We start from the raw sequence: 26,905 nt of genomic DNA, 5'->3' as shown, positions 1-26,905 counted from the left end.
CATTAATCATTAGAGAAATGCAAATCAAAACTACAATGAGATATCATCTCACACCAGTCAGAATGGCCATCATCAAAAAATCTAGAAACAATAAATGCTGGAGAGGGTGTGAAGAAAAGGGAACACTCTTGCACTGCTGATGGGAATGTGAATTGGTTCAGCCACTATGGAGAACAGTATGGAGGTTCCTTAAAAAACTAAAAATGGAACTACCATATGACCCAGCAATCCCACTACTGGGCATATACCATGAGAAAACCAAAATTCAAAGAGTCATGTACCAAAATGTTCATTGCAGCTCTATTTACAATAGCCCCGATATGGAAACAACCTAAGTGCCCATCATCGGATGAATGGATAAAGAAGATGTGGCACATATATACGATGGAATATTACTCAGCCATAAAAAGAAACGAAATTGAGCTATTTGTAATGAGCTGGATAGACCTAGAGTCTGTCATACAGAGTGAAGTAAGTCAGAAAGAGAAAGACAAATACCATATGCTAACACATATATATGGAATTTAAGAAAAAAAAATGTCATGAAGAACCTAGGGGTAAGACAGGAATAAAGACACAGACCTACTGGAGAACGGACTTGAGGATATGGGGAAGGGGGAAGGTTGAGCTGTGACAGGGCGAGAGAGAGGTATGGACATATATACACTAACAAACGTAAGGTAGATAGCTAGTGGGAAGCAGCCGCATGGCACAGGGATATCACCTTGGTGCTTTGTGACCGCCTGGAGGGGTGGGATAGGGAGGGTGGGAGGGAGGGAGATGCAAGAGAGAAGAGATATGGGAACATATGTATATGTATAACTGATTCACTTTGTTATAAAGCAGAAACTAACACACCATTGTAAAGCAATTATACCCCAATAAAGATGTTAAAAACAACAAAATAGAGTCATGTACCAAAATGTTCATTGCAGCTCTATTTACAATAGCCAGGAGATGGAAGCAAGCTAAGTGTCCATCATCGGATGAATGGATAAAGAAGATGTGGCACATACATACAATGGAATATTACTCAGCCATGAAAAGAAACGAAATTGAGTTATTTGTAGTGAGGTGGATGGACCTAGAGTCTGTCATACAGAGTGAAGTAAGTCAGAAAGAGAAAAACAAATACCGCATGCTAACACATATATATGGAATCTAAGAAAAAAAAAAACGTCATGAAGAACCTAGGGGTAAGACAGGAATAAAGACACAGACCAACTAGAGAATGGACTTGAGAATATGGGGAGGGGGAAGGGTAAGCTGTGACAAAGTGAGGGAGTGGCACGGACATATATACACTACCAAATGTAAAATAGATAGCTAGTGGGAAGCAGTCTCATAGCACAGGGAGATCACCTCGATGCTTTGTAACCACCTAGAGGGGTGGGATAGGGAGGGTGGGAGATGCAAAAGGGAAGAGATATGGGAACGTGTGTATGTGTATAGCTGATTCACTTTGTTATAGAGCAGAAACTAACACACCATTGTAAAGCAATTATACTCCAATAAAGATGTTAAAAATAAATAAATAAAATTAAATAAAAGAATGAACAGGAAAGTATAAAGACTATTCTTAATGAACAGATACTAATGAACAGATTTAGAGAAAGAAGCACTGAATGGTAGTATTTATTCTTCTGGAACATATGTAAATTATGTAAAATTTTATGGACTGGCTTTATAAAATATCTTCAAGTAATTACTGCCTTTCTACTTCAAAATTTTTGTGGAACAACCAAAATTTCAGTTTATTTTCTCTAAAATTCTAATTTTTCCACATGACAATGATTTTTAATAACTAATGAAAAAATTTTTCCAAAGGAAAACCAGTTTGAATACAGGTGGTTTATAGGTCTCATACCATGGAAGCTCATCTTTCCATTATCTGGAAAAGATAAGTCATAAAGAAAAAGACAAATTGTGTTGGAAAGCACTAAAACAAAATAGAAAGCAAAAGCTGGGGGGTGGCGGGGGGCGGCGAGGAGAGAAAAATGCAGAATTTCTAGAGGGAGCCACAAAAGGCAGTAGCTATTCTTCAGATCAAAGAGTTCTGAAAGTGAGTCAATGGTTCTGGGGCCCTGCAGGAAGTGCTCTGGGGTCCCTGGGATTGTGATGGAGGTAAGCAAAGATGCACATTACAGCTGCAACACAGCCTTCATCCTGATGGGGATGAAAGGCCTGCAGTGCTCTGGTTTATTTAGGAGAATGAAGCATTCCTAGACGTGCTAGAATAAATAATTCAAGGAAAAAAGAAAGAGATTCTATGCAGAATAAGAGAGAAAGAGGAAGAAAGTTTCAGAGGGACTATTCACATAAAAATTTTATTCAAGGAAGTTCTTTGGATCCAGAAAGAGGACAATTGTGTACAAAGCTCTGATCTAGAAGAGAGGCTTGAGTTCTTGATCAGTGCTGTCCAACAGAATATTAACACAAGCCAAAAACATAACTTTAAAATTTTCTAGCAGCCATATTAAAGAGTAAAAAGAGGTGAAATTTAAAAGTATTTTATTTAATGCAGCATGTCCAAAATATGGTCATTGCAACATTTAACAACATAAAGGATTATTAATGAGATAATTTACTTTTTATTTTCATACTAAGTCTTTGGAATCCTAGATACAGCACATCTCAGCCCACACGTGCCATATTTCAAGCACTTAACAGCTATAAGTGGCAAGTGGTTACCATATTGGACAGTGCAGGTCCAGATGCCCCCCAATGTTTTTTGTCTTTAAAGTCCAGTAATTTTACTCAAATATCTTGAAGATGTTCATCGTGGGTCATAATTTCCAGATACACAACAGTACTATTTTAATTTATAGTTTCTAGTTTTGTTTCTCTGTAGTTTCGGGAAATTTTTCTTGAATTACTGTTTTTGGTATTTATTCCATTCCCTTGTTTTGTTTTCCATGACTCTTACTTGTAGGCTGAATTATCTTTGCCTGTCTCAGTGTTTATCATTTAATCATAAACCTTTTCTTCCCCTTATTTGTGATGAAAATTTTTTCGTCTTCTATTTCTCTTCTTTCAGTATTGTCTTTGCGTCTATTTGCTCCTGTGTTCCTTCCAGTTAAACCTTCATTTCTGAAATAATCTTTTATTTATAAATATTTCAAGTTCTGTCACCTCATTTGAAATTTTTTTAGTTCTGATTTTTGTTGTTCTTTCATGCCTTCCATCACTTCTCTTTTTTTTAAATTTATTTTTGGCTGCATTGGGTCTTCATTGCTGCAGGTGAGCTTTCTCTAGTTGCGGTGAGCAGGGGCTACTCTTCATTGCAGTGTGCAGCCTTCTCATTGCAGTGGCTTCTCTTGTTGTGAAGCACAGGATCTAGGCGCATGGGCTTCAGTAGTTGTGGCGTGTGGGCTCAGTAGTTGTGGCTCGCGGGCTCTAGCGTGCAGGCTCAGTAGTTGTGGTGCACGGGCTTAGTTGCTCTGTGGCATGTGGGATCTTCCCAGACCAGGGATCGAACCTCTGTCCCCTGCATTGGCAGGCGGATTCTTAACCACTGCGCCACCAGGGAAGCCCCCATGCCTTCTTTAAACTATCTTAGAGCTTGTTCTGAAACAGTACATTACAGTCATCATCTATTTTGTGGGTGTTTCTGTCTGGTGTGCTTTCATTGCCAAGGACGTTATTCTGCTCCTTATTCACTTTTTCTTAAACCTTGGTATGGGATTTGACCTCGGTACTTTTCTGCACTTGTTTCTAGGTGAAATCAGCCACTGATCTCTTGGGAGGAGGGAGGAACTGAGATAACTCTTCTAACCTCCAAGAGTTCCCTCATTCATAGTTTTCACGTAGTTTTAAAAATCTGGTCCCTTGCTTTCTGAGATTTCCTGGCTCTGTCCCCTCCCTACTTTTATCTGGACCTTCTCTTTGTTTCTATCATGCCCATACTGCTCAGGATTTATTCTCCTGTGTGAGCCCGGCCCTGTCAGGAAACACTGGCCACTCAACTGTAAGAGTTCCCAGGGGCTGCTGGGCTGCCCGAGCCGCTCACCCTAACTGCAGCCCTGCACCCACCCCTCTCAGAGCAGCCTGGGTGTCTTCCAGAAAACACCTGCTGATTGTCTGGGAGATCTCCTGATCTCAAATGCATTAGAAGCCCCCTTGCTCCCTCTGCTTTCTCTCATACAGACACTGGAACCATAGCGGGTCCCGTGGCTATTGGTGGATTTTCCATTTGCTCGTATCTTGCGGTTCCTAGGGCTACCTTGCTGTGAGTGTTGTCTATGGGTTTTTGGTTGCGTGATCCAGTTGTTCCTGAGGACTCAGGAAGATGGAACAGTTATGTGGCCACTACCACCATCTTCTCAGAATCCTCCAAGCACAAAATGTTAACATATCAGGGTTAGACACCAACTTGATATAACCCAGGGCTGGGATTACAGTCACAAATGCATAAATATTGTCGGGCCATCAATAGCATACATGCTCTAAGTTTCTGAAAGATTGGCATGTGATTGAAATAAAAGTGAATAAGACAGAGCTTTCTTGTACCTTGGGTCTTACATCTCTGAGAGTTATCAACAACTTAATAAAGAATTACTGAGCACCACTTAGGCAGAAGACACACTTCCAGAAGCATCAGGAAGACGAAGAGTTTGCCTCTGACTTAAAAGAGAGTGTGAGTCTAGAAGCTAAAGAAATAATTAAAACACCATGTGCTATGCAAGAATGGAAGCAGGTGTAAAGCAAGAAAGAATACAAAGTAGGAAAATTTGTTCCCACAGGGGTGGAGATGGGGTGGAAACAGTGGCAATTACCATGACTAGATGTGCCTGGTAAGGGCAGGAAGGCTGGTTACACGTGAGAGAGGAACATTTCACAAAATGTGCATTCAAAAAATTTTCATGAAGAAAACTTCATTAAAATAGATTAAAAAAAACTAATGTATATTAAATTGTAAAGAATAAAAGTCAAGATTTTATTTGGCTCTGTATAAAAAGACCATCTCCAAATAGTTCATAACTAGGTTATCTCACTTAATATCATTGTACTCAGACCTTCATACTCTTCATTATTACTTGTACCTATGAAAGGTATCATGAAATGTTTTAACCTCTTCAGAATAATTCAGTAAATCCTTATTTATATCTTTCCCCCATTTCCTTTCAATTGACTTTATGAAACACAATGTTTTCGTCTCCCGATTGTTAAAAGAAACCACTGTTTTTCTCTCTAACGAAATAGAACAGTGATATTGATAGCTTCTATTTAATGAGCATTACTATACTGACAAGGAGGATGTTAAATATTTTACATACACCATCTTTTTCCACCATTAATACCTTATATACATTTCAAAAGGGCCTTGAAGCTCAGTGATATTAAGTAACTTGACTAAGGTCCCTTAAGTAGAAGGCCAGCAAAAGTAGAATTTGAAATCTTACTCTTCCTAGATATGTCACACTAGAAAACATAAATCAGAACACAGAGGTGCTAAGGGCAAAATGGTGCTACCTTAGCAGGAACAGAAGAAGTGAAGGGCTTGACTACTTTCTGCCAGTTCTGCATGCAGCCAGGGTGCCCGCCCTTCCCTTGAATTTCCCATGCACTGCAGTACATAGAACTTGTACTGCTTTTTTATTTGGGGCCCTTGTTTTCCCTTTGCTGGTTGCAAAATGCCCGTTAGCTAAATGTGACCCAGAAGGATTTGGTATCTTCACTGGAGCTAAATAAATTAATACCCTATAGATTTTAGTTTCTGTGATTCTTTTTTTTTTTTTTTTTTTTTTTCTTTTGCGGTACGCGGGCCTCTCACTGCTGTGGCCTCTCCCGTTGCGGAGCACAGGCTCCGGACACGCAGGCTCAGCGGCCGTGGCTCACGGGCCCAGCCGCTCCGCGGCATGTGGGATCTTCCCGGACCGGGGCACGAACCCGTGTCCCCTGCATCGGCAGGCGGACTCCCAACCACTGCGCCACCAGGGAAGCCCAGTTTCTGTGATTCTTAAAGAAGCAAACAAAGTTTGTCAAGCAATTTATAAATAAGAACAATTACCTTCCCTTGTCTTATGTTCACATATGAAAAAGCATTGAGGTCCGTTTATGATAGTGCCTTATTCCCAAGAGAATCCGACCCTTTAATAACCAGATATTAGTATTTCTTAATCAACTAGATATAATGTCTATAAACTTTGAGAAATGTGGACACTCTGTCAGCATGACCACTGAGCTAAGAAAATACATTTGGAACTCACATTTTAACATCCTTGGGACTGCTATGAAGCAGATGCATTGAAGTAAAAGTGACTTTACAATGCTTTATGTCAGCAAGTTAAGGAGAAGACCTAATACGTGGCAGTGAAACAGAAGAGAAGAGCCAATGGACAAAATAACACAAACATTCAAATCAGGAGCCAATATTACACGTAAATCAGAGCTATATAAAATGAGTTTAGCCTGCAATTTAATTCTGTATTTTCTAATCGATATTCAGCATACACTGTGACAAAGCTAAGCGGATGTGATTATCTCAGATCCTCAACTTCAGCACTCAGGAAGCAGCACTGATAAAGAGCGACTCTGTGAGAAGCTGACCACACACTGCTTAGACCACAGACAAGGGGATGGTCAGAGACCTCTGGGTCAAAAGGTTCGAAACTAAATAGTTATACTTTAAGCTGTAAATAGGCTATTAAAGGAAAAAAAAAAAAAAAAGACAAGCTATCAAGTGTTGGTGAAGATGTGGAGAAGTTGGAACCCTATGCACTGCTGGTTGAAATGCAAATGTGCAGCCACCGTGCAAAAGAGTATGGAGCTTCCTCAAAAAAAAACATTCGGATAGAACCACCATATGATCCAGCAACTCCCTTCTGGGTATTTATCCAGCAGAACTGAAATCAGGATCTTGAAGAGACACTAGCACTCCCACGTTCATTGCAGCACTATTCACAACAGCCAAGATACAGAAATTACCTAAATGGCCATCGACACAGTAATGGATAAAGAAAATGTGGTATATATTATATATGTAAAATGGAATACTATTTGGCCTCAAAAAAAAAATTCTGCAATATGCAACGATCTGGATGAACATTGAGGACGTTATGCTCAGTGAAATGAGCCAGACACAGAAAGACAAACATTGTACCTAAAATAGTCAAATTCATAGAATCAAAGAGTAACCTTGGTTGTAAAGGCTGGGGAGGAGGGGGGAAAAAGAAAGTTGCTAATCAACAGGCACAAAGTGTACTGTACATACACTTAAAATTTTGTTAAGAGGGTAGATCTCATGTGAAGTGTCCTTACAATAAAATAAAATTAAAAAAATAAACACATACACACATTCAGAGACCTAACCACCCACCCACCCCCCCAAAAAAATCCAAAACTGCCTTGATGCATCAACTAAACTTAAGCCAAACACTAAGAAAGGGCACACAAGAGGGCTCAAAGAATCACATCACCGTCTGGATTTGACTTCCTTTCCTTAGAAACAATTTTGATAGCCATCCAAGGCAACTAGGTTCTAGAGATTCCCTAAGCATTTGGAGGAGAAACGATGAAGAGCTGTCAGTCCCAGAATACAACAAGGGGAAATAAAATTTCTATTTTTCTAAATGAGATACTTCACTTGAACCAAAATAAAAAAACAAATCTACTGCATGTCCATTTCATCTGGCTGTTTGTAGAACAGGGGAGCAGACATCCTCACTGCATATTTAAAGGGTCTTTGGAGAATTTCTGCCCCATGGTTGGTATCTGAGTGCCTGCAGAAAGCTGCTTTTCTTCTCATCAGTTACTTTGGCTGCACGTGAGGGCTTGGGGCTAGGCGGAGGACACGCATGGAAGAACGCATGGCACAGCAGTGAGGAGAAACAGCTTTGAAACTAGGCTTATCTGTGTTCAAACGCTGCCTTCTTTGCTTCCGAATGTCCGCATCTGGAGCAGGTTACTTGTTCCCTCTAAACCTCAGCTTCTTCACCTATAAAATGGGATAGCAGCCCTACCCACTGGGACCATTGTGAAGATTAAACAAAATTCTGTGTGTAATGTATTTAAGCATGTGGCTGGTGGTAGTTGTTATAAAATGAACAAGATATACTTCTTACTTCAGGTGCTTCCAATTTCTTACCGCTACTTATGGTAGAGAAAATTTATTAACTCCACTTCCAACAAGTATTTGAGTCTCCAGCACTGAGTGACAAATGGATAGAGGACAGATGCGTAATAAAACAAGTATAATAAAATCTTAACTGTGGAATCAAGGAAGCGAGTAAATAGATCCAGTAAAATGCTTTAGTTTTTTTGTATGTTTAATAATTTTCATTAAAAAATGTTGGGGAAAAAATTCAATGCAGAACAGAAGAATTAATAGATTAGTGAGAATCAAACTGAATTCTAACAGAACAGAAAACCATACAGAGCTAGATCCTTATGGACACCTTGAACTGCCCTGATTTCTACTGAGACTTAAGACACGGAGGTGAGCCTCGTCATTCACATGCATGGGAGAACTGTCCCACTGCTGGAACCTGTGTGTCTGGGTCAGAATGCTAACAGGTGGATAGAGATACTTAGATCTAAGAAAGGCATTAATTTCACAGCTCTCTACCACCATGCAAAAAGGCCTTCAATTTCCAAGTCAATCAAGAGGCTGAAAATGGAACAATGTACTAAATAGAGCCACAGCATATAATAAACTAACAATACGGACTCTGCTTAATTAAAATGAAAAAGATGTCCCTTATTTTCTTCTCCTTCTCTTTCTTCCTGGCTTATCTCTGTCATTTTATGTAGATTCCCATGTAGCTTTTCTCTTGATTATTATTTTTTTTGAAATAGACTTCCATATGAAATCAAGACTAGGGAGTCAATCATTAATTCCTTGCATGTAAGTTATCTGCCCTTGGCAGTAGATGCCCCCAAAATGACACACCAGTATTGGCTTCATTTCCCAACAACATAGTATCAGCTCCCAACTACCATTCCATTAAGAACATGGACGACTTTGGTAAAAAGTGCCAGAGAGTTATGGAGTCCTATGATAGTAAGAGACCCAAGTTAAGTTAAATAAGTACAGCAGGCATGGACCACAACCTACTTTTAAAACTGTAATTTGGAAGAGGAAATGACACCCCCCAAACCTTGTGTAACCTTATGTCTTCATGGATTAGAGACTGGCCAGTAAGCTTCATCTTTATTATCATTATTAGCTTTCATTTACAAGAATATCTTATTGACAGGAATAACTTTTACATTGTTTTTGAGATTCGGATTTATAAGAAAGAGTTATAAATATCTGGCTTCTAAGAAATGTAATGTACAGCTACAGATATTTCTTTCATCTCAATGTCATTTTCACCTCATTTACTAAAGAACAGTGGCTTACACTGTCATAAAGCAAATTGTAATCCAGACCTCCTAACATTTCACTTTTCCTTTATTCTAGTCAAGGACTCTTATCTAAACCACTTTGCCTCCTGCTGTGGAAATGGTTTATATTCTTAAAGGTTTGCTCTCAAGAGGGGAAAAAAATGGTACTTAACCATTAACCATAGTAGTAAAATGTCCCTAATGTGATACTGTTAGTACTCACATACGGTCTATTTCACGGAAATCGTAGTACATACAAAACACACTTTAATAATGTGATCCCAGGGCTCTAGGGCCACCACTGGGCCGGCTGTTAGCAGTCATGGAGCTGAGATGGAAGTCTGCACGGTGATAATAACCACCGTGATTCACTGAACACCTACTGTGTGCCAAGGACAGTGTTACAGACCTTAGAATCATGTCTAATTCTCCCAACTATCTGAGACAGTAGGTCTTATCTCCATTTTACTTTTTAAATTTTTTATTTTTTAAAAAATTTTTGGCCACACTGCATGGCGTGTGGGAACTTAGTTCCCCGACCCGGGATCGAACCCACATCCCCTGCAATGGAAGCACGGAGTCTGAACCACTGGATGGCCAGGGAAGTCCCTCACCTCCATTTTATAGGTGAGGAAAGTCTGGCTTAGGGAGGTAATGCAACCTTACCAAGATCAGACAGGAATTTGCCAAACTGCCTGGCCTCCCTGCCTGGTGGTTCTGCAGGGTTAGATTCTATCCATTTTAATGCCACAGCAGTAAGACCTTGGACAGGTTGTTTACCACCCTGAGCCTCAGTTTTCTTCATCTATAGAATAAGAAGCCTACTACTTGCCCTTCAAAGGGCTGCTGTGACAGTGAACTAAAGCAGGTAATACACATAGCACAATGGCCCATACCTAGTAGGCAAGCAATAAACACCAACTAAGGAGAGAAGATGACATTGCTGCATTTTTATGCCTTCCTGGCAATTTTTACATCCTAAAGTTCCCAGAGTTCTTGCCTTTCCTTTTTTTTTTTTTTTTAAACTCATCTGTATTTAAAATATTCTAATACTTACCTCTCAGGACACTATGCATTGAGACGTTCAGGTTTTATTCAGGTAGGCAGGGGAGGGGCAGAAAATAGAGATACTGAAATAATTATCTTTATCTTCTAGTTCTCAGTCTTATCTAGTTCCTCAGTATCATTATATTCTGTATTTACCTATTTCATCCAGACCCTGAGAAATCCGAACTATGAATTTATGTATTTATCCTTCTAAGGCAAAACAAAAGAATAGCAGAACTATTAAAACCCTACCACCAGCTTCCGACTTCAAGTATAAAATATCCCAGATTTAAATGCTACAACCATATTTTCCTGGTGGGTACCTCTTACTCTGTTTATGAAAGTACAGTCACGGGACTTCCCTGGTGGCACAGTGGTTAAGAATCCGCCTGCCAATGCAGGGGACACGGGTTCGAGCTCTGATCCAGGAAGATCCCACGTGCTGCAGAGCAACTAAGCCCGTGTGCCACAACTACTGAGTCCACGTGCCACAATTACTTAAGCCCACGCGCCTAGAGCCCGTGCTCCACACAAGAGAAGCCACCGCAACGAGAAGCCCGCACACCACAACGAAGAGTAGCCCCCGCTTGCCGTAACTAGAGAAAGCCCGCGTGCAGAAATGGAGACCCAATGCAGCCATAAATAAATAAATAAAGATTAATAAAAAAAAAAAAGTAGTCATGTGCAAATGATTTATCTCAGCTTCATCCTGTTATAACAACCCATCAAATGTATATTCCCCATCCACCATCCAAATGGGTAAATAAACTTTTCAGCTGACATATAATATGGCACACCTTCTCTGCCACAAAACTGTCTCCTATTATTACTCAGCTCTAAATAATACAAAAAGAGCTTTTACTCTGTTTAACTGACAAAAGTCAGTCCATTCTCACCCTTTCTGTTTGAGTAACTTTGGCACTAGGTCCTAAAACTAAGTTATAAAAGTAGTGGCATAGCCTCCTTGGCATACTTTTCCTGAATAGTTGTTTCCAGAGTCACTGATTCATTCAACCCAATATTATTTAGCACCTGCTACGTGCCAGGTATGGTGCCAGGTCCCTGAGATACAAAAAACACTGAGCAAAAACAAGGAGGTTATAGTCTGGTGGAAGAGACAGAAATGCACTGACTAATCACATGATCACTGCAACTCAAACAAGGGCTAGAAAGGGAAATGCTACGCGCCTATCATGGGGGGATCTGACCTGCTTAGGGAGGACCAGTGGGCCTTCCCACAAAAGCAACACTTGAGCTGCGGTATGATTAAAGATGATAAGGGGTCCATGAAGTAAAAAGAGGCAAGAAGAGCATTCCAGAGAGATGGGAAGCAGCAGCACGGGCAGATGGAAGAAGGCCAGTGTGACTGGAGCACAGAGACCAAGGAGAAGCTTGTTATGAGCTGAAGCTAGAAAGGCAGGTGAGGGCCAACGCAGATCCCCCAGGTCAAGTTAAGGAGTCTCATCTTTATCCTAAGAACAATGGGAAGGGACTGAAGGGTGGTGACACCAGCTCATTTGTACTTTGACTGCAGTGCGGGGGACTAGAGTACAGTAACTCACAGTGGAAAGAGATGAACCAGTTAGCAGGCTGCCGGGTCACTATCCACATAAGACTATGGCAGTTTGGACCAGACCAGTGAAGAGGGAAATAAATATTTAGAAGGCACACGTTGACAATACCAAGTGTGAGTACTGTATTATGAGCTGTGCACGCATGCTTGGAATTTTGACAAACAACCTGTGAGACAGGTATTCTTTTCTGTATTTTATAGATGAAAATGACTGAGGCACGCAGAAATTTGTCCAAAGTCCAGGTGATAAATAACAGAACCAGAACCCAAGCTCATGGTCATTCAACTTCAAAGCCAACTACAATATTATTGTGTAAAAATTAGAAATAGAATAAAGGGTCTCTACAGCCAAATTTCAAAACTTAGAAGTCTCTTGATCTATTTCATCAAGGTACCAATGATGAGCCCTGAAGAACACAGCCTTAGGACTCTCCTTCATAACATGGATTCTCTTCTGAAGGTTTACACCACAGAAGGCATACCTATTTCAACGTATCGGCTCGGCAAGTCCCTCATTTCACTGGCATGCCGTTCCTTCACCGAGCATATCTAGAAAAGAAATTCACAGGTTATTTAATTCATCTGACAGAAAACTCTTCATCACATGTCATTCACTATATGGTACTTTTGCTAAATTAGCCGTGTAGCACTCAAGATGGAATGCACACAACCTACCCTGTGACTTAAGTGATAGAAATTAACTTCAATGACGTATAGCAACCATTACTTATATCCTCTGACACTATTCTTCAATAAAGTTTTATTCGAGGACAAAGAAAGGAAGCAAACTAATGTAGTTTTTTTTGTTGTTTCTTTTTGGGTTTTTTTTTGCGGTACGTGGGCCTCTCACTGTTGTGGCCTCTCCCGTTGCGGAGCACAGGCTCCGGATGCGCAGGCTCCGCGGCATGTGGGATCTTCCCGGACTGGGGCACGAACCTGTGTCCCCTGCATTGGCAGGCAGACTCTCAACCACTGCGCCACCAGGGAAGCCCCTAATATAGTTTTAATATGGTTTCAATGACCCATTCTCTGCAACTCTACTCACAGATTCCTTCTATCTCTGACAGAAGCAGAGGCAAAAATGCCCAGTGTCTAATCTGGGCAACACCCACAGGAGGTCTTGTGTTTCTGATCACGTATTAGTAACATTTCACTGTTGCTAAATAATACTTTGCAAAAGTGTCACATGCTCTTCTTCTTCTCTTGAGCATATTAAAATCAATGTATTATATAATTTAAATCAGGGGTGGCAAACAAAAGCCCGGCCCCTGGTCTGCTTTTTTTATGGCCTGGAAGCTAAAAATAATTTTTATATTTTTGAAGCCTTGAAAAAATGAGAAGGAGGGAGGGAGGAAGAGAGAGAAGGAAAAACAGAAATAAAAGGAAAAATACTCAGCAGAAACAGTATGTAGCATGCAAAGTTTAAAATATTTACTACCAGCCTTTTACAGAAAAGTTTGCCAACCCCTATTTTAAATTATATGTATACAGTTTGGATAGAGATTTTATATATTTATTTTTGTATATATCTCACTTACACACAACCCTTAACACATATGTGCGTTAACAGTGGATGTTTTAGGGTGGTAAGACGAGAGATACTTTATATTTTCTTTGCTATATTTTCTAACAGAAATGTATTCTATTTTGTAATAAGAAATGAGAAAAATTCACGTTATGCACGTTAAGTTCAGCCATCCAGGTTAAGACTGTGCCTCAAATGTCCATCAACAGATGAATGGATAAAGAAGATGTGGCACATATATACAATGGACAATTACTCAGCCATAAAAAGAACAAAATAATGCCATTTGCAGCAACATGGATGGACTCAGAGATTATAATACTTGTGGTTGCCAAGGGGAAGGAGGCTGAGGGAGGGAAGGATTGGTAGTTCGGGATTAGTAGATGCATTCTATTATATATAGAATGAATAAACAACAAGGTCCTATTGTATAGCACAGGGAACTAAATTCAATAAACTTGATAAATCATAATGGAAAAGAATATGAAATAAATCATAATGGAAAAGAATATATATATGTATAACTGAATCATTTTGCTGTACACCAGAAATTAACACAACATTGTAAATCAACTATACTTCAATAAAAAAAAAAAGGCTGAACCTCAAGTTAAGTACTGATCTTATACAACTTTCATCAGGGACTAGGTTTTTTTCCTTTTTCGTTTAGACAGCATTGATTGTGTTAATTTATAGCTGCAACCCTAAGTAAGCTACCATATGAAAAATTCTAAAATACAGAAAACCCAAAGGGAAAAAAAAAATTATTATCTGTGGTCCCAGAACAAAGTGAACACTATTAGCAATCCACACTTTTGGGGAAGCTACTTTTCTCAACCTAAAATTACTATAAATAATTTAATGTATTATTTAAATATCCTTACATAATTCTTTAATGTCTTTATAGCATTTCATTACAGGGATATACTGTAATTTATTTACTCAATCCTATTTTAGACATTAGTTTTTTCTTCTTTCTATCTCTGATGCAAGCAATAGTGCAATCAACATATTCGTGTATAAAACTGTTGGACTTTTGTTTCCTTAGGATAAATTCCTAGAAGTAGAATTGACAGATCAATGTACATTTTTTTAAGGTTTGGTTTGGCTAATATCCATGTCCAAATCACTGTCCAGGAACACGGCAACTACCTGACAGTACAGTCATCCCTTGGTATCTGCAGGACCCTGGAGGATACCAAAATCTGAAGATGCTCAAGTCCATTATAGGAAATGGCATAGTATTTGCATATAACCTACGAACATCCTCCTATATGCATTCAATCATTTCTAGATTACTTATAATACCTAACACAATGTAAATGTTAGTAAACAGTTACTGGTTTCCAGCAAATTAAAGTTTTGCTTTTTGGAACTTTCTGGATTTTTTTCCCCCAAAATATTTTCAATCCGAGGTTGGTTGAATCCACTGATGCAGAACCCACAGACACAGAGGGCCACAGTACTCTCTTTCTCTGACACGGGACTTGAACCCAGTGCTGTGGAGGTACAGGCATTTACTGAGAAGTGACAGGCTATTTTCTCCTTGGATTGGTTTCTGTCATTTGTTTCCTGTCCATCTCAGACAATTTCCCGCCTTCTGTCATTTGTTTCCTGTCCATCTCAGACAATTTCCTGTCCACTCCCCCAATTTTCCTTCTCTTCGTATAAGTTATCCACTCTTCTATCCACACCTACTAGGGAAACTATTAAATTGTCTAATAGGCACGCTCCACATGCCAACAGAACATCTGCTTTATTTAATGTGTTGATAAAAGTACACATGGAGCAGTGTTCCACGTGGTTTGAAGTGTAACAATAATATATATGTATATATATGAAATAGCAATATTAATTAGCACTTTTTAGCAACTACTGGGCACGTGTCCTGAGCTGAGGGCTTTGTAAAGCAGATAGAGCTCTGTTCTTAGGAAGATTATGGTGCAGTGGGGGGAGACAAACAAATAAATAAGGCATTTACTTAAGTGTGATGGAGAAGTACAGAAATACAGAGCAGGGGGCATCTACTAGCAGGGATGGAAGACTTCCTGGAAGAAGCGCCATGTAAGTTGAAGCAGGAGATACAGGACAGGTGCCAAAGGGCAACTTGACAGCTTGGGGCCCTCAACGGGAACGTAATCAGACAGAAGCAGAGAGGATAGGGGAAGGAGGGGCTAGACAGGAACACAGGGGACAGATCATCATGAAAGAGGAAGATGTCATCCTATGAGCAATGAGCATCCTGGAGGGGTTTAACCAGGAGACTGACATCACCTGATCTACACTCTGAAAAGATCATCCTGGCTGCACTGTTTAGGGCAGAATTAAGGGGGGCAAAACTAGAGTCAGGGGACCCGACAGGGGGATGGAGGGAAGTGGAGAGATCTGAGAGACAGCGACAGAACTTAAGGACTGCCCGGGCCTCTTCCAATCCTCAGACGCCCCTGGAAGGTGATACTACCAGCCCTAATGTACACACGAGAACACAGAGGCTCTGAGAGCTGTCCAGGACCTCAAGGCTGGAGCTGGGACTCACGCCAAAGCCTGATGGTGTCTCTGGCCATCCTACAGCCTCTCTGAAGACAAGGACACATGACACCACTGGCAGCTGGGCCATGGCCTATTCTATCCCCTAGGTGCTGTGGTCTGAGCTCTGTCCCAGAGAGCCCTTACGCGATCTTCTCCATCACAACACACACCCCTCCGTCCCTCTGTCCCTATCCCTTCTGTCATCTTCTATCCGTCTTCTCCACACCTGCTCCATCCACTCCGGCAATAATGCCTTCCTTTACGTACCACAGAGACTCACCAATCATACTCCAGTCTCAAGGATCTGCCCCTCCTGCTTCCTCGGCTCACACCCCTCCCCGGCAGCTGCATGGGGTCCTAACCCTAAGATTTAAGTGCAAGGTGTCGGCAGGGCCACGCTCCCTCCAGAGGCTCTAGGGAAGAATCTGTTCCTCGCCTCGTCTAGCTTCTGGTGGCTTCCAGCATTCCTTGGCTGCCTCACTCCAATCCCTGCATCCATGGTCACACTGCCTTCTCCTCTTCTGGGGTAGCACTCCCTTTTAGAGGGCCCACCCAGATAATGCAGGGTAATCTCAAGATGCTTCATTAGTCACACGTTTTGCCCGACTCTCTTGCTGCATAAAGAAACATTTATAGGTGGTGGGAATTAGGACCTGCTGTCTTTGGGACCATTATTCAGCCTAATAGAGGAAGCATTTCTGGTAACAGTCAGCAAACTTTTCACATATCCCAATAGACTAATTTCCCTTGTCTTTCACCAAAAGAAAAGCAAATCACAACAGAGGAAAAAGCCACTTGGTCCATCTAAGAAACTTAAAAAATATCAAGAACATTACTTTATTGGATCAATAACCACACGCATGGGATAGGGAGACTGGGAATCACTTTTTTATCATAGACTTTGCAGGTACAACCTCCTTCCTGTTACCTTAAATGTGAATCATGTTGTATTCATTTAACACATGGAAACAATGACCACATGTTCAATTAAGACAGAAAGAGAACCTGAATCGTATCAACGAGACTTTACCTCAGATTAACATTTATTTTAGTGGGAACAATCACTGCATTAATAATTTTTATGCTTTTCTTTCCACTGAAGAATTTTAAATAGCCATGTCTCTTTCATGACTTTTCTGGAATTTTCTGGCATAACAATGACACTGATATCTATCAAGTACAATACGCCAGATCCTATGCTAAGCTCTTCATTTAATCGTCTCCGAAACATGTGATGTGAGAACAATTAACACGCCCATTTTACAGATAAGGAGAGTAAGACTCAGAGAGGGTCAAGCAAGAAGTTAAGTGGAAAAGTTGGAATGGATCCCAGGTCTGTGTGACTCTTTAGAGCCGAGCTCTCCCATTAGACTATGGCTGGGATACTTTCTCACAGCGTCTTTAACTCAGCTAAGTTTTAGTTTACGTTGTATAGATTAAGGTATATATTTTTAAAGGGAAGAAAACAACTTTTGGCTCTGAAACATCTAATACGAGAAAAACAACTAGGCATGAAATAAAGGTGAATGGATTTGGGGCCTCCTTTTGCAGAATAGCTTTATTCACCCAGGCACATAATAGGCAGATACTATACGTGACAAAATAGCCCCCAATCTTATCATCCGTAATAAGCCTGGGCCTTCACTCCACCAAACTACTAGTGAGCAAGCAGGGCGATTTCATTTCAACCTTCTTTTTCCACCATCGGTCCTAGTGAAGAAGCTCAGAATCAAAGTTACGGGAAATGAAAAGAACAATAACGAAAGGGACCCAGGTGAGCCAACAACACCTAACACATGCTTTACATAGAGCTAAGGCCAATCGGGTTATGGGAAATTTAAAAAGGATCAAAAAGGCAGCACCATTCTGAACATGGAGAAGTTCAGGAGAAAGGATAGATCTGAAAATCTATGCATATGGAAGAATTCAAGCATGAAATGATTATCACATGATAATAATATGCGGGTGAAAATATTCTGGTTCCGAGAAGCCATTCCAGGACTCGGACTCCTGTGGACCACCTTCGGTAGCTCTGTAACAACACAGATGTACGAGAAATACAGGCAAAACTACCTTGATAGAGGGGCCCCAGCCAATGATCAGTGTCACACTGTCCTTCCAGCAGAGGCTACAGGGATACATATCGGGGCGAAGGCTTATATCATCCCGGGGCACATTGGTGATTCTTTGCTTTGAGGTGATGTCAAAAATCTTCACACCCTGGAAAATAAAAGAGCATTAAGCATCCTCTCCTTGGCAGAAGGAAGGTAAAAGAAAATTTATTAATGGCCACTGCTAAACATCAGGGATAACCAGTACAGCGAAGTATCGACAGTGTTTTTTAGGTGCTGCTGGGAGCCACAGAAACGTTCCTACTCCACAAGAATCCTGTGAAAACCCCAAACAAAAGAAAACCTCTGTCCTCCTTTCTAGGCAAACTAGATTTTATGAGTGGATGGCACAGGCCACTCAAATCCAACACAAGTGGGAAATGTACAGATATCAACAACTGCATTTCCAAAAAGAAAGTCACATCTCTAATTGTATTGTTCCACCACAAATACGGGGCTTGGTTTTCAGAAAAGCTTTGAATCTGAAAAACCACTATATAAAGAAAAACACGCCTGACATTTTAAAGTACTCAAATGGAAACATCAAGCAAGCAGCTAAATGAAAATAAACCAAGAGGCCACACGTCTGTTGACCTTGACTGTGACCCAGGAGAAGTAAGAAAAGTCCTGACTGGCACGGTAGATTCTGGGAGGTTTCTACCATTCAAAATGGAATAGCAGGGGACTTCCCCCGTGGTCCAGTGGTTAGGACTCTGCGCTTCCAGCATGGAGGGCATGGGTTCGATCCCTGGTTGGGGAACTGGGATCCCGCATGCCATGCGGTGAGGCCAAAAAGGAATAGCACTGATTTGCTAAATTATACCTCAAAATTCCAAAAGCTATGCCAGATGTCCAAAAGGTAATTTTTAAACTTTCTACTCGCCCTACTCATATTGCGTAAACTTGAGATAAGTGAAGTACCAAAAATTAGGATCCCCATTTTCAAAGGCAGGCCTATTTTGGGTCTGTGATTATACTGAGAGTAAAGGAAAAATCAGCAACATCCTGCCCTTGTTTCATAGCACCTGGCACTTGCCCGCGGCTAATAGGCAAATGGTATTTTCAAGACCACATTTCCAATGCAGCCCTTTCATTATTAAGATGCCTTCTCATTTTCTTGGCTATTCTCCATGCCTCAGGTTTCTTCCTCTAAGATAGAGCCCAGAATATGTTGGAAATTACTCTCCCATGAACACCAAAAGCATTGTAATTTCTTTACCCTCTGGGTATGATATCAATCGCTACATGTACCTTTTAGAAATGTCAGTGGCAGGACATGAAAGCAACCTAAATGTCCATCGACAGATGAATGGATAAAGAAGATGTGGCACATATATACAACGGAATATTACTCAGCCATAAAAAGAAATGAAATGAAATGATTTGTAGTGATGTGGATGGACCTAGAGACTGTCATACAGAGTGAAGTAAGTCAGAAAGAGAAAGATAAATACCGTATGCCAACACATATACATGGAATCTAAAAAAAATGATTCTGAAGAACCTAGGGGCAGGACAGGAGTGAAGACACAGACGTAGAGAATGGACTTGAGGACACAGGGAGGGGGGAAGGGTAAGCTGGGACGAAGTGAGAGAGTGGTATGGATGTATATACACTACCAAAGGTAAAATAGATAGCTAGTGGGAAGCAGCCGCATAGCACAGGGAGATCAGCTCGGTGCTTTGTGACCGCCTGGAGGGGTGGGATAGGGAGGGTGGGAGGGAGACGCAAGAGGGAGGAGATATGGGGATATATGTATATGTATAGTGATTCACTTTGTTATAAAGCAGAAACTAACACACCATTGTAAAGCAATTATGCTCCAATAAAGATGTTAAAAAAAAAAAAGAGGGAGGAGATACGGGGATATAACAAAACCCAGAGAAATGGCAGTGGCAGGAGCGCCATCCCTGCCCTTTGTCGCAGGGCTCTCGGTCCGGCTGTCCTTCTAGCTCTGAACCAGCGTTAGGGACACTGCTTGTACCATATTATTGGCCCAGGCAATCAGATGGCCCCTCCACTTCACACTCCGTATGTTCCCTTCTCCTTCGTGCAGAACTGAAGACTTCCATCTGCTCATCCAAGACCGTTCAAACAGCAGCAACTAGGGGTAAATATCATGAAAACAGAATTTTAGAAACCAAGAGTCATATATCAAATTCCTTATTATTTTTTCTTGTCCATTCACCGAGTAACAAACTATTCTCAGCCTTTTAAATGTAGGTTTCTAGTGGTACATGATTTGTATTTTGGAAAGCATTCCCAGTCTATCTTTTACCCTATCGAGGACACTGAAATGTGTTTGAGTATTGAGGTTACTACACAGTCCAGCCACAAGATGGCACCAAAACACCAAAATTCAGGGAAAATAATGTACACTAGTAGAAAGATTTTTATCACAGAAAGTTCTTCAAATAGTTGACCATGAATTAATTTATTTAGTAAACTAGGAAATCAAAACCTGATAATGTTTTCCCTGAAAATAAAATATTAGCCACAGATTAAACTGCAATGATTAGAAGGGGTCTTTCACTTAACCCTAGAAAAATAAGTTAACAATGACTTTTGAGCAGTAATTCATGTCATAACGTAAGAGAAATTTGCTTTAGGATTAAACTTCTACAAAAACTTCAGAGTAGCTAGGGTCTTTAATCAAAACTTCTACATAAATATGTAGTTCTAGAATTCATGCATTATTAAGGATACAATAAAATTATTTTCTTGATATATCCAATTTAAATCCTGTAAAAAAAGATCTTTATACAATATGTCATTTAATACATACGAGGTATAATTTATACATTGTGTAACTTACACTATATAACTTTAGACATGTAATCCTGAAATATACAGTTAACCTTTTAAAAGCAATTGCTGATGAGAGATTCCATAACAGAATTTTTAAAATTCCTATCATAAGCGTCAATTTCAGTTACCTGAGTATACCCCACCCCCAAAATAGGGGAAAAAATAGGGAATAGTGGAGAGTAAATTCACAGTATTTATATTTCTTACATGTCTTTCTCAATGGTTAGGCTCCTAGAGCCAGAAGCGGCAGAAAGGAAAGAAAAAAAAAACCCCTAAAGTTAAATAAGTGTCCACCGTCACTAATTAGCCGAGTTTAGTCAAGTGAAAATGCCAGAAATGTATAAAGTTCTCTATCATCCATGCAAGAGCAAGGAGGCCTCACAACAGCCACAGGGGAGACTGGAGCCGGGGGCTTCTACTGAGCACAGGTGTTCCCATCGGATAAACACAGGACAGAGCTCCTCTACATACGCTCAGCAACTTTCTAACCCAGCTCATCCTCCCCCCGCCCAGGTTCCAAGAAATCACCACCACCAAGCCTCCCTGCCTCCAGCGAGTGACACTTAGGTACGGCCTCCACCTGTGATTCAGCCTCTCCCTTGGCCATGACGCAGAGAACACAGCCAAGGCGCCCACGGAGTGTGTGTAGCGTTTTGTGACAGGACAGCTCTGAAACTTGGGATCAGAGGTGAAAGCCTGAGAATACAACTCCTGCCACGTGTAAGATCACAGTTCACTAAAGACAGGTAGCTAAAGACAACTGTATTCAACATGAGGAATTGGTAAGGTCACAATGTCTGTCTTCCCTCTGTGGCCTGGGTCAGGCAGAGGGGATTGTAAGAAGTGGGCGGGGCCCGGGAATGCTCCACAAGCACCTGTTGGAAGGGAGGATTGGCTGGATGACCAGGGGGAGATGCCCCGTGGCATCAAATTCCCCTCCCTCACCAATCCCCACCTAGAAATGGCCGAATGTAGTATTAAAAGGGGCATAATCTGTACCTGGGTGAGCAAAATTAAATATGCCCTCAATTTTAAATTAGAAATTCTGTAAAACATGATAGAAAGAAGATCCCAGTGAAGGCTGTGGTCCAACTCATTACAAGAAAGAGCCCACCTCGGTCAAGTATATAGCAGAATGACACTCAGTGCAGTGGCGGCTGGAGGTGAGGGGAGTCACAGGGAAAATCTCAGGCAGGGACACAGGGGCCTTGATCAGCACCGGCAGAGTCACACCTGAATAGCCACTCCTGCTGCTGCTTGGAGACACAGCTTGGAAGAAAAAAGCAGGCAGGCTGGCACAGGAGGGCAGTTGTGCCAGTTATGTGAGGTGGGCAGTGCCTGTAGAAAGTTACCTTAAAAAATACAGAAAGCAAGCTTTAACAAAAATCCAGCACTTCCCTGCTGCACCAATGATTACATTCTTTGGTAGTTGTTTTCCCAACAGACACTGTGTTCCAATTCAGCAAAAATGAAAACAAAACTTCCTTCTCCCACCACTGTCCAGAGTAAAAGATGTGGAAACGTTCTCACAAAATCTACAGGCAACTTCACAGCCACTTCTAGTAAATATGAGCTAACAAGAAGAAACCCAGCAATTTGGAGAAATACACTATTTGAAAACAATAAAACTTGTCTAGGGAATAAGAAAAAATCTCCCACTCCTGACACATGACTAAGACATTCCGTAAAGCAGAGAAGAACTTCACAAATAATTCTCCTTATTCTCAGGTGACAAGAAAATTAAGCAAGAAATTAATAACAAAGGATAAGAAGAGCAAAACAGAAAAAAACTGAAACAAAAAAATACTCTCTCTCCTTGGGTAAAAGAGGAAATCGGGGCTTCCCTGGTGGCGCAGTGGTTGAGAGTCTGCCTGCCAGTGCAGGGGACGTGGGTTCGAGCCCTGGTCTGGGAGGATCCTACATGCCGTGGAGCAACTAGGCCCGTGAGCCACAACTACTGAGCCTGCACGTCTGGAGCCTGTGCTCCACAACAAGAGAGGCCACGACAGTGAGAGGCCCGCGCACCACGATGAAGAGTGGCCCCCGCTCGCCGCAACTAGAGAAAGCCCTCGCACAGAAACGAAGACCCAACACAGCCAAAAAAATAAATAAGTAAAAAAAGGAAATCGAACTGCGACCAGAGCACTTGGAAAATGAAAATACAAATAGCACAGACCTAAACTTTAGGGGATGCAATCAAAGTTGTAAACAAGGGAAAGTCCACAGCTCTCAAAGTTAATAATGAACAAAAACAGATGGGTGCGTACTAGCTACAGAGCAAAAACAAAATACTTTATCGAGGGAGGGAGAAGGAGAACTAAATAAATGGAAAGATATTACGTTCCTGGATGATAAGACTCAAAATTCTCACTGAAGAGCTTAAGTCTTACGAAGTTAACCTACGATTTTAATGCAAACCCAAAGAAAATCCCAAAGGAGCTTTCTCTAGAGCTTCCAAAATGCTATGAATTTATTTGAAAATACGTGAGAATAACAAGAATTTTTTTAAAAAATTAAGCAATTTGGGGGTGGGCCTGTGGATGTGCCCTGCCAGACAGTAAAACATTATATGAAATTGACACCCCAAACAGTATAGCAGTGGTCTCAGAATTGACAGGTGAAGGAAAAAGGAAAGAAAAAAACTGACAAAGATGAACCAAAATGATAAGGTCAGACACTGGGGCAAGGGACATGGCTGTCTGTGTGTGTACGTGTGTGTGTATGTAGGACCCACAATCTTTCTGAAGGATCCTTTAGCATTATGGGCTCAAAGCTTTAAAAAATGTCCCCAGGAAGTCCTAGCCTAGAAATTTATGCTAACAAGTGATCGGATAAGTGAGCAAAGAGTTATGTAAAGTTATTTATAATGGCCAGAAATAGACTGAGTAAAATGTAGTAGAGCTACACAGCTGAAGAGTATACAATCATTTCTAAATGATTTTATATATGGACTCTTATTAACAGAAAAAGAGGTTCAGGGCATAGTAAATAAAAAAGCAGATTGCAAAACAGGATTAAATATGATGACTTTTAAATAAAATATGAATGTGTATCCATATATTAAAATCTGAAAGACACATTACAAAGTAATCATAATTAATTCCAGAAAGAGGTGACAGGCGATTTTATATTATTTCTATTTTATAATTATTCTGCATGGCACATGTGAATTATTTTTTATAATGTTAACATGCGGATGAAAATCCATTCTCTAATTTGTACAGTCAGGATAATTTAGGGGAATATTTGAAACAAAACAATATCAAAAAGTTCACTGGAACTTGAAGGAATGGTTGCAGCATCCTGACCATGTGTTAGAATTAATTCACATAAACTGCACCTATTTTTTAAATAAAACATTTAACTTTAGAAAATTGTTAATAAAGTCCTGTTGTAATTCCAATTCAAATCAAACTCACTCCACTCTATCCTTTCTGCTGTGATCAGTGTGCTTTCAGTTATAGGATGAAGCTGAGGCCGCCGGCCTCCTTTGTCTCCTGCTCTAGCTCCAAGGGAAGCTTCCAGCAGAGGGCGGGAAGAAAAGGAGAGAATGCTGAATTCAGTCTGAGTTTTCAGAGTTCTATTACAATAAACCTTGTGTAACCTGCTCTGACACAAATCAAAGGAGCAAAGGAGCTTGTCCCTTATTTTTATAATTTGGACGGTGGCATCAGTGGTACCCATTCTGTGCCACTGATGGGTACTCAAAAACAGGAGGTGGGGGGCAGCTAATATCCTAGCTTCTGTAAATGAAATAAATTTTAACTAATTTCCATTACGATTTTAGACACGATTCATGTTATTTTCCCCATGTCTTTCAAACAGCGGTAGTTTCATCACTTTATATTTGAAAACCAAGAGATTTATATTTTATATAAATTTTTATATAAATTTTATATAAGTTTATATTTGAAAACTGAACAAACAGCCTTAAATATATTAGACAGGACCATCATTTCGGAGAATTCTTCCGTATGTCAAAATAACTTCCCCCTGATTTCTTGGTTCTACATACGTCTTACGGTCATGCTGGTTCTGAGTCATGCGATCGTTAGCACCATTTTATATCTAGTTCACTGAGATCATGTATTTTCTTCTCCTCTTCCTAGCAGACTGCAAATCCATCGGGGAGAGAAACCACATCTTATACGTACTTTGCTAGACACACAGGAATAACAAATATTAGATACTGAGTAGGCTTTCCTAGGTCTGCAAGTCTTATTCTTTCCTTTGTGGTCCATACACACAATGTATTTGCTACAGGAAGAGCTGTGTGATTCCCAAATCCTCCAGTTACTCGGCCCATCTTTAGTTAGTAAGGTCCCTACAGTATGTCAGACACATTGGCATCTGCCCTAATCTCAAAACTCTACAGGAAAAGGACCCTGAGACTGACTCATCCAAGGAAAACATCTGTACCTTGAGAAAGGGCACATTTATTCTGACTCTATGTCCTACTCCTGAAATGCTGGTCTCTTTCCCTTTGCTCAACGCCAGAGGATATAATTTGTGTACAACTTGTCAAAAAGTCGAAAAGTCCTTTGAAGGTGAGTCCTCCCTTAACTGCAGCCCCCTGATTTCAGGGATGTCCACTGGCCTCTCATTTGGCCTGATCAGTGATCCCTGGAATGGGTTTGACTGCCTGCTCCAGGGCTCTCTGGACTGTCACAGGGCCCACTTCTCCTGGCCGTCCCCTCACCCGGCCTGCCTCTCTGCTCTATGTTACCTGCCTGACCCCTTGAAGCATTTATTTCTGCCTTCCCTCTCCACTCCACTTAATTCTTTTTTATTTTAATTTTTATTTCATATTGGAGCATAGTTGATGAACAATGTTGTGTTAATTTCAGGTATACAGCAGAGTGATTCAGTTATACATACATGTGTATCTATTCTTTTTCAAAGTCTTTTCCCATTTAGGTTATTACAGAACATTGAGCAGAGCTCCCCGTGCTATACAGTCGGTCCTTGTTGGTTATCTACTTTAAATAGAGTATTGGGACGTGTCAATCCCAAACTCCCAATTCACCTAATTCTTTACTTATAAGTCCTATTTCCTAATCCACACATAGTATAAAACCTTAAACGTCAGCTTGTAATTATGGAATTATTCCCATTACTGTCCTTTGAAACTCTTCAAGTACAACCATGCTGTACATACAGGATTTGATGGATAACATTCTGTAAGACATACAGTTTCAGACAGGAGGGGTCAGGATTTTTCCATCCAAATCTATGGGCATTTCAGGCAGAAACACACTATCTGGCAGGAACGCCGAAGAAAGCTCTGTTTCGTCAAGTTAAGACGAGACAATCTGCTTTTCTTACACACATTCTACGCTAATTTAACTACCACAAAACTATCTGCCTGTATTTCACTGACATTTAATAAAATCCATTTCTTTCTTGCAGCCATAAAACTGCCTAGAGACCTACTGAGCACAAATCTTCTACAAAGCATTTTAGAGGGGAAGCCATTGGGTGAACTACCCTTAAAAGCAGCTGGTTAATTTATTTGGTTCATCTTCCATATCCTGTAATACTGAGTTGTCATTATCACAATACTGAGAGCAATTTAAGCTCAACGGGAGCTAAGTACATAGAGAGGAAAAACTGTTTCCAAGAGGTCTATTTTTTTGTTGGAGAAAGTATGTGAGGGCTTTATTTCCCATAAATCCACATTCTGGCAGTCAGCACTCTCAGTACTTATATTTCAATAGGAGCCCTCAGATCCTCAGCAATATACTTTATTCTCCTATGTTTTGTGCTGATAAATCTATCTAGAACTTTCCTGCACCACATCCCAGCATCTCCCACACATGGGCATGATTCCTATTGGGCTGTAATAAAGCTGCCAGTTCTGGTAGCCTAACGCCTGTCATTACCCATCACCATTCTTCCCTCATGGAGGAAAGGGAGGGTGACTGGCCCTTTTTTAATCACTTTGTGATCTTCCAAGTATATAAATCATTTGAGTCCTTCAGGCT

General features: G+C 40.6%; 1 protein-coding gene across 2 annotated transcripts in view; it reads right to left on the bottom strand.

The window, feature by feature from the left end:
- The window catches only part of VPS41 (VPS41 subunit of HOPS complex), a 178,780-nt gene that overhangs the window by 53,495 nt on the left and 98,380 nt on the right, over nucleotides 1–26,905 (bottom strand). For both annotated transcript variants that reach the window (XM_065884478.1, XM_065884479.1), the window contains 3 exons: nucleotides 20,098–20,217; nucleotides 18,075–18,221; nucleotides 12,430–12,496 (listed from right to left, as the gene is read on the bottom strand). In XM_065884478.1, coding sequence (XP_065740550.1) covers nucleotides 12,430–12,496; nucleotides 18,075–18,221; nucleotides 20,098–20,217 — 334 coding nt within the window. The remainder of the gene's footprint in view (nucleotides 1–12,429; nucleotides 12,497–18,074; nucleotides 18,222–20,097; nucleotides 20,218–26,905) is intronic.

Source organism: Phocoena phocoena, chromosome 9, assembly GCF_963924675.1.
Source record: "Phocoena phocoena chromosome 9, mPhoPho1.1, whole genome shotgun sequence".
NCBI classification, from domain to species: Eukaryota; Metazoa; Chordata; class Mammalia; order Artiodactyla; family Phocoenidae; genus Phocoena; species Phocoena phocoena.
This window is presented reverse-complemented; position numbering and strand designations above follow the sequence as displayed.